Genomic DNA, 8,717 nt, shown 5'->3' with positions numbered 1-8,717 from the left:
TTAAAATGTAGTACTGGTGTAAGTGTTTCAAACATAAGGCAAAGCAACAAAAGGAGTATTACTCAAGGTATAGCCGAGCTTTTGACAGAAAATATTCATTTTCATAAGTAACTGTAAACGACAGGTGTCTGAGCGGAGTTGTGCACCTGTTCTCAGCATGTGAAAGTGAGGACAGGTGTGCGGGGGAACCATCAGCTCGGTCAGGTCCAGAGCGTCTCTCTTCCTTACAGATGAATCATCTCTTTGTCTTTGAAACATTAGAACTCGTCTTGTTATCTTGTTTCTGGAGACTCTGCGTTGCGCAACGAGATCCGCAGCCGCTGCACGCACACACACACACGCACGCACGCACGCGCACGCACGCACGGGGTCCTGCCTTTGCGGAAGCCAGCGCAGTCGAGGCGGCGCTAAATTAAATTAGCATACTAACTAGCCGTGAGCCGATGTGGACGGACGGGTGAACGTAGCTTCCTGAAGAAATACACCTCTTCTAAAGTCAACACACCGCCGAGCCCGGGCTCATTTTGTAGCGAGCTTGCTGCCGTCCGCCTGCCGAGGAGATGGGGGACAAGGCGGGCACCAGGTAGGACGGCTCGGCTGCGGCGGCTAACCGCTAGTTAGCCCCCGTTTTCACGCACTTTGCTAGCGTTAGCCGAGCTGCTGCTGGCCCGGGCGGGGGAGTCCCCCTCCTCCCGGAGCCTGCGCTGCAGAGATTCATATGCTTTATAAGAAAACCCACAGGCACGCAGGTCTATGATTGTGACTCCGGTTCGTGTTTAAACCTCTTAATACGGTGACCTCGTCCGCAGGAGGCGAAGTTAGCGCAGCAGGGTGGGGTTAGCTAACCGCGTCTCCAGTGGACAGGACGGTTTGTGTGCCAGACTCCGATCAGAAATCTGTCAAATTAAGCGAATGTTCCTATCTGATAATAATAAAAACACTCACTCGGTCTGTTCCATACAGAACACGCACCTGCTTTAGGACACAGTGCGTTTTCAGTGTTGTAAACAGGAATTCCCATGGTGCTCTTCAGCCAAAATACGGCCGTAGTGGGCGGTTTCGACCAGTGGACATGTCGCTTAAATGCGAGATTTTATTGAATTAAAGAGCTGCTTGGTGTATTGTGTCAAAGCCGATTTCAACTAAAGCCTGCAGATATTCATAAAACACGAAGAGTTGGATTTTAGGCTGTTTACTTCACATAGATCATTTAAAATATAAATATTTTCGGAGGAAGTTTGGCGCGAGCGCAGGTTAGCCTGCTACTAATGCTGTTTTCTCGCGGGGTGGTGGGGGTAACGTTATGAGGGTACCACAGGCTCGTGCTAATTATCTGTAAATGTGTTTTGACGAGTTTGAAGGCTTCTCCTTGAAATGCAGCGAGGTGCTGGTGAACAACCGGGGGGAGCAGGTGAACAGAGGAAACGCCTCCTGCTCGGCTTGTTCCTGACAGATGAAGATGTCTTGTTGACACACTTGAATATATTGCCTTAGGATGCCACTTCTTGTTTCTTCTTGACACTCCCTGTCTTTAATCGGGTCAGCACTGTTGTGTTTACACTTTCTTCTTTACCCGAAGCTTCTGCAGATCCCGTTTCCATCCAGACCTCTGAGCTCAAAATGAAACTACAAAGAGGTCCAAGTCCTGAAATCAGTTTTTAAATCTGTCCTGGGGCTCGTGGTGCTGCTCAGGGAGACTTTGTGTTGTGGCGTGACAGGTGTACGCGGCAGTTTGAGCCGTGCAGGTTCAGTGTTTTGTTTGCTCTGAACTCCTGCCTGCTGGCTTTTTAATAAAGCGATGAGTGTGAAGGTTTCAGAGCCGAAGCTCAGCTTTAATCTGAGCGAGAGAGACGAGAGGTTCCACAGCTTTTAAACACCCCTCAGCGTACTGTTCGTGCTGCTTCTTTAGCAGTACATTTCTTCATCTGTGCCCCACGCTGACATTTACTTTAAAGCAAACGTTCGTCCCGGCTCGGTCTCAACCTTCCTGCCTCCCTCTCTCCCTGCGCTGAACCCGAGCCACTTCCTGTTAGGAAACAGGTGGGAAGCGGCGAGGAGAGGAAGCGAGCGGGAGGAAAGACAAACATGCAAACGGGGGGCGGCTGTTGAAGAAACGATCATTATAGACGTCATTATCACACAGGAACTCGTGACTTTGCAGGATGCAGTGGATTACAGATTACATGTTATCAGCATATTGGTGATTATCTGTCACCCTCAGAGAACAATAGCGGCAGGTCTGTGTTAAAACGTCACCAACTAGCCGTGGGAAAGTTTCACTTCAGTTGAGTTTAGACATTTTTATGCAGATTTTCTGCCCTGTTCGGGCTCTACGCTCGGCGCCCAAACTCACCGACTAACCGGTGGGACAGAACGACCAGGTGTTCTGTCTTTCTCTCTGGCCGTCTCTTCTTCCTCGCTATTTTCTCTCTCTCCCTCCAGTTTGCAGTCCACCCCATCAAATCACGAATAATTGATGCTTTACGGTTGAGCTAATTGCAGGTAAATCCCTGTCAACATTTGGTGATGGCGCAGTGGGTAAGACACACGCCTTTGGTGGGAGAGACCCGGGTTCGAATCCGCTGTGAGACACCAATGTGTCCTTGAGCAAGTCACTTAACCCGTCGTTGCTCCAGAGGCGTGCGACCTCTGACATGTTTGGATAAGATGAATAAATGTGTGATGATTAAAAAAGAAACGGAGTCGGATCCCTGACTCATGAGCGTTGCACAGTTTGCCCACCAGAGGGCGCTCTGCAGCTCCTCTGTCGATAATAGGTGCAGCTGACTTAACGTGATGCATGCTGGTTAGAAATTGTGTCCGACTTTCGCCGGCGCTGCAGAGCGTCACCATGTCACCTCTTTTCTCCGGCTGCACCAGCTTGGAGCCGCACTAATTCTGCGAGATCTGGTCTGAGCGCAGTAAGCTCACGCAGGTAGAATGTGTTTGACGGCGCCGTTCTTATTCCCCGCCCCTGCAGTCACCCGCAGCTCACGTTAGACTATCAAGTCGGCGAAAGTCAGCCGCCGTCATCTGGAACGCACCTGTTGCGCCACAAAACAAAACAATCAGCTGGACAAAAACACGGCTTCAAATAAATGCTAGCATGTGTGCTATTTTAAAAACGGCTCGGGGAAGGTCCAGGTACTTTCACGTGTGGTTGGCGGCCGCCATTTTGTTAACTGATTATTAATTCAAGTTATTCCTGTTTATAGTTCCAGCATCTCTATTTGGAGATGTGCTGCTTTTTAGTTTTTAAATTGAAGCTGAGTCTTTATTGTTTTTGTCAGTCTGATGACGTCGACTTAGAAAACCGCGATGTGTTTGTTGTTTGTTGGACAAACCGGCGTCTGCAGGTCCTCGTTAGCAGCCCGCGGGCGTCCAGAGGGAGTCGGAGGTTAGAGACGCAGCGAACGGCGATTATAGAGCAATTAACAACATTACAGTGACGAGCGCAGTGGAGCAAACGACATGCTGGATGCTGTTTTCCTCCTCTGTTCACGGTTACCACCGTTTTATTAACAGAATCTGAATCAGCTGTTTTGCCGTGTAGGTTCTGGCATATCAGGATTTTGCTTTGGTGCCTAACGACAAACACAGTAGGAAGAAAATATTGGAGATAAAGCTGCAGCTCTGAACAATGCAGCTGTTTGAATTCCAGGATTATAAAAGGAACAAAAGCAAATTTTATTGCTTTAAATGGCAGCATTTACATTTACAGTAGAGGTTTGTTTGTTTTGAGGTAAAGGAGAGGAAGCAGCAGTAGTACAGTGTGTGTGTGGTACTGTGTGTACTTCTACACGCTCTCTGTAGTATATTTTTATGTCTCTGATTTGTGTTGACTGTGCTCAGGTCTGTGGTTTAGATTCAGGGTTCAAGCTGGGTTCAGGTTCATGTCACACCTGCCAGCCGTGTGCTTCCTCCTCTTCCTGAACGTGTGTCTCACGTCGAAGAAAATCCGCCTCGTAGCAAAGACTCCACGTTACCGGCTGCTCGCATATTTCACCTGTAAAACGGACTTTACATAGAGGCTTCACCTCGAGCTGCTGCTGCTGAACGTCTGAAGTCTTTTTGACGCTTGCAGCACTTGAACAGAGGACATTTATACCTTGTTTGGTGTCCAGGTGTGTTGTTTTCGCATCAGTAATGTTTTCTTTTCATTGATCCCGATCACGCTGGATTCATCGTTTCTAAAACCTGAAACCGCAACACAAGTCCACGGTCTGCCACCCCAGACTGTTCGCTCTCATCAAGACTGTGGCGGCGGTGGCGGCGGAGCGGTGTATATTGTATTGACAGTAGGTTGTTGTAGGTCCACCTCGGTTTAGTGTTTACTTTCTTGAATCTGCTCCTCTCTCTCCTCCCCACGCTCGGGTAAACGCGCCGGCTGGCTCCGCCTCTTCCTGTCTCTCTCTCCCTGTATGCGTCTCTGCTGACCTTCTCCATCAGCATCATAAACTCACCCGTGAATCAGTTTTCGAGCGCGCGCCGCACGTGGGTCGCAACCGGAACTAACATTAGTGAGTGACGTCTGCGGTGATGTAACATTTCCTCTGTGTCTCCGTCGGGGTGGTGATGGCGCAGTGGATATCATACACGCCTTTGGTGTGAGAGAGCCGGGTTGGAATCCGCCGAGAAACCATTGTGTCCCTGAGCAAGACGCTTAACCCCTCGTTGCTCCAGAGGCGTGCGACCTTTGCACTTTTCCGACGGTCCCTAACTCCTCCCACAGTAACAGGCGTGTTGGACAGGCGTTCAGTTCTCAGTGCTGCAACCTGCCTGCAAGTCACCTTCAAACTGTGAACCGTCTGCCTGAATCAGCTCTCCAACAGATCCAGAACTGGGAGAAACGGCCACTAAAACCGCCGAATGTTAAATATTAAACTCCACCCTTAGCTGCAGCTGCACTTGTCTCCATCCTCCACGTGTTGGATCCCGGTCCCAACGGTACTGCGGGACGATGAGTCCCGTCCGTGTGCTGTGTTTTCAGAGTAGACTTGGCCCTAGTTTACACACTCGGCCCTGATTGGTCAGTTATTTCCTCATGTGGCGCCACGATACGGTCACATGATGACAGTTTATTTCTCAAGTGATAGTGTTTTTCTTTTCATGACCTCGTTGCTTGTTTCAATTCAGCTTTATTGGCATAAATGTCAAACAACAATATTGCCAAAGCTTAAAATATAATATAAAAGAACAGATAAGTTAAATAAAACAGTAAAAGTGCGTTTAAAAATAAATAAATTAAACCGTTAACGTGTTTGTTTAAAAATTAAATAAATATTAAAAATAAATAAATTAAACCGTTAATGTGTTTGTTTTAAAAATAAAATAAAAATATTAAAAATAAATAAAACAGTAAACGTGTGTGTGTGCCGTAGAGTATGGGACACAGTAGTATGTAGAAGTAATTATATGTTTAGGATCAATAAAGAAACATTATATTAATAAACAAAAAAACTAAAATTATTTATGGTTCATGGGTTCCTTTTTCCAAGGAACAATTACTAAAATAACAGTGAAAATAATAATAATTTGAACATTTTACACTATTAATGTATTAATCAGTCCAGTCTGAGTTTCCACTGGTTGTCCTCAGTTTGTGGCATGAGAAGATATATTTTGCTGCCATGATTTGACAAAGTTTCTCTTGCAGACGGAGATGATCAGTTGTGTGTCCTTGAGTAGTAATATCAATAATATTTTTTACCTCTTTTAAAATAGTGTCACAGAAAGCTTTTACATGGAGACAAACAAAATGAAAACAAATCAGCACCACAATTAAATAAAAGTGCAGAGAATAAAATCAGTCAAGTTTTCTGTATTTATATATTTATATAGCCCATAATCACACCTCTGTCCTCAGACCCTCAGCTCAGATAATAAAGAAAGCTCCGGAAGAGCAACAGAGGAGGGTGAACCTCTTCAGGAAACGCATCTATAAATAGATAAATAAGGAGATGGGGAATTTACAGAAACATTAAACTACAAAATGAGAAGAAAACATGTCATTTTAAAAGGCAGGTTTCATACAAAATATTCACCAAAACATCACAATTAAGTTGACAAAATGAATTTGAGAAATTAAGTTGAGCTACGCGAAGCAATAAAACATGAACACGGGCTGTTCATCCTCTGCTCTGATTGGACGCTTTTGTTGACACCAAGGTCATTTTTCATTAGTTTCAATTATTTTTTGACTTTTTGTTTTCAATTTAAGCTTAATATTTTTTTTAATCCTTAGTTTGAGTTTAATTTTTATTAGTTTCAGTGTTTTAGTCTTTCTTTGTAATATGGGACCAAGAAACTGGAAGATAGATTTTGTATCCACCTGAAACACCAGGATTATGTCAGCTAAAACTAAAGACGTTTGAAACGCTCTGTCTAGTTTAGTTTTGCAAACAGAAAATACAGTTTTAGTTTGTTGTTGTTTTATTTTGTGTGTAAAGTCTTTTAATTTTTTATTTCCGTTAACAAAAATGTTTTTTCACGCCTAGTTTTTGTTATTTTATTATTTTTTAACAGTATTAACCTTGTTTGAAACGTAGCCGCTGTACAACGCACTTCCTGTTGCACCGCTTGTTTCCAGAGTTTCTAGCTGTCAACAACTCTGCGCTTCCTGTTCCTGCTGCATTAAAACGAGCGTGATTGGCTCTCTCCTGGTCACCACCAGGGGGCATCTGCATAAAGTGATTTAAATATAATATGTGAAAATATGTGCAGCTCAGCGGCGGTGCTGGGCTGCAACTCACGGTCCCAGGATTGGATAAAAGCTAAATGTAAATGTGGAGGGCAGCAGTAATAATAAAATGCCAGCTCGTGAAGAGCTTTAAATATCAGTAAAATCTAAAATCAGCTGACTGGCAGCCAGGAGAAGAGTGATGCGGTGTGAAGGCGAGACGCTGTTATTTGTGGCTTTAACCTGAATACACCGAGATGCATTAGTGACAAAATGAAGGCACGTTTGATGGAAGTTGGGCATCGATTTTGATGCGTCCTGGACTCTCCGGGTCGACTGCTTTGTGTCGGCCTCCTGCTGCACCTCCACAGTTTGAATCCCTGTGGGGGTGAACAGGACATCGTGGTTGTAACACACTTGTGCTGTGACACAGATTTTAAACCAAAGAGCAGCTACAAAAGCAATCTCACATAGTGCTGCTGAAAGCATTAGTGGAGAGACATTAATCATTAACTGTGGCTTAAGCAGCTGCAGCACAGCAGCGCCGTTAGCAGCAGCAACTATGTGCAGTTTGTCACACATGCAGCTTTTCTCAGTAAAATAGGGCTGAAATCAGGGCTGGGCGATATATATATATATATATATATTATGTGTGTGTGTTAATGTGTCGTCCTCGGGGGGGGTCCCCACGGCTTGGAGCTAGGGCCCCTTCTCTAATCAATGTACACCACCTCACTGGGGCCGATCATTCGCTCGCACAGCTTCTCTTACGCTGCTATGCAGACGATGCACTACTCTACCAATCCTTCCCACCAGACGACCGTCACTGCCAGTCTATTTTTGACAGAAGCCGCGTCAAGCAGCACAGAGCAGATGAACCGGGCAGGAAGTCAGACACAGAACACAGAGAATCAGGTCTGTTTTCAAAATAAAACACCTTGTGCACAGACAACAAAAAAGAAAAAATTTAACTACGTAGCCTAATCATCATAGAAGCACAAAAAAACAAGGACAGCTGAATAAATTAACAAAATCCTTTTTTAGTCATATTTTAGTTTTTATGAGAGCGCTGAGGGAAACATAATTGAAGACTTTATAGTAAACGCAGGGTGAGTTAACTTTAGCTCTGGACCTGCTAACAGCCTGTAAACTGAAGCTCTCAGTGTTGCTGCTCTTGTTCTGCTGCTGTGTGCGTCCTGCGTCTGCAGACGATTGGTCCACTGCACATGAAAACATGTTACGCAGTTTAGTCAACCAACCAGCATCTCTTGTTCATTTTAAATCCAGCGGCGATCAAATTAGTTGTTAAAGTGTCAGAATGGGAGAAACGCTGCAAACTCCTCCGTATATACGTCAGTTGTTGGGCTCATTGCAGTTACTATCACTGTCCTCTATAGACTTATTGGTTTTCAGGTAATTGTACATGGGGGTCATTGCATTACCTATATAATATAAAATATTAAGTCCTGATAGTCTTGCACACTTAGATGGTGTTTATATGTTTTATAAAAGGTATTTGCTGTTATTTTCATGTTTACGCAAACAGGATGGACATTGTATTTGAAATGTGTGCGTTTTAGTACATTAGAATCTTTTTTTTTTTTTTTTTCGGCACATTTTTACAATACCGTGATGATTTTGGTCACTGTAATCCGGAATAGGCTAACGATGATTTTAGTATTCGAAGCTTCTATAGATTATTTCAACGAATCATCGACGCGCCGTTTAAGAAGTACTTTTGCTTGGCGGTGGCGGGAAATGACGTGTATCTACGCACGAAACATTATAAAGACAAAGAATCTGGGTGAGCAGGGATCGTCTGAGATCCAGAGAGAGCTGCAGATCCCCGACACCCAGTTAACTCTAGACTGTGAGGTCACAGCTCACGGCCCAAAACAACAAACGCGCATTTTCAGCTGAGGTCTGCGGCTTACTTTGGCTTCAACTCAACAATCAGTCATGATTTCAGTTAAATGCTTAAGTTGCTGTTAGCTTGTCTGTGGTCCGCTGGCAGAACACCGGCTGCTTTCTGATCAGG

General features: G+C 44.7%; 1 protein-coding gene across 4 annotated transcripts in view; it reads left to right on the top strand.

Moving 5' to 3' along the window:
* Positions 1-384: 384 nt before the first annotated feature.
* Positions 385-8,717, top strand: part of LOC123962849 (arrestin red cell) — a 43,260-nt gene continuing 34,927 nt past the window's right edge. For 2 of the 4 annotated variants that reach the window (XM_046039271.1, XM_046039267.1), the window contains exon 1: positions 387-583. In XM_046039271.1, coding sequence (XP_045895227.1) covers positions 561-583 — 23 coding nt within the window. In that variant the 5' untranslated portion in view covers positions 387-560. Of the gene's footprint in view, positions 584-8,717 lie in introns of all 4 variants that reach the window. The other 2 variants (XM_046039268.1, XM_046039270.1) reach the window with 2 other exon arrangements.

This window comes from Micropterus dolomieu, linkage group LG23, assembly GCF_021292245.1.
Source record: "Micropterus dolomieu isolate WLL.071019.BEF.003 ecotype Adirondacks linkage group LG23, ASM2129224v1, whole genome shotgun sequence".
NCBI lineage: Eukaryota > Metazoa > Chordata > Actinopteri > Centrarchiformes > Centrarchidae > Micropterus > Micropterus dolomieu.
This window is presented reverse-complemented; position numbering and strand designations above follow the sequence as displayed.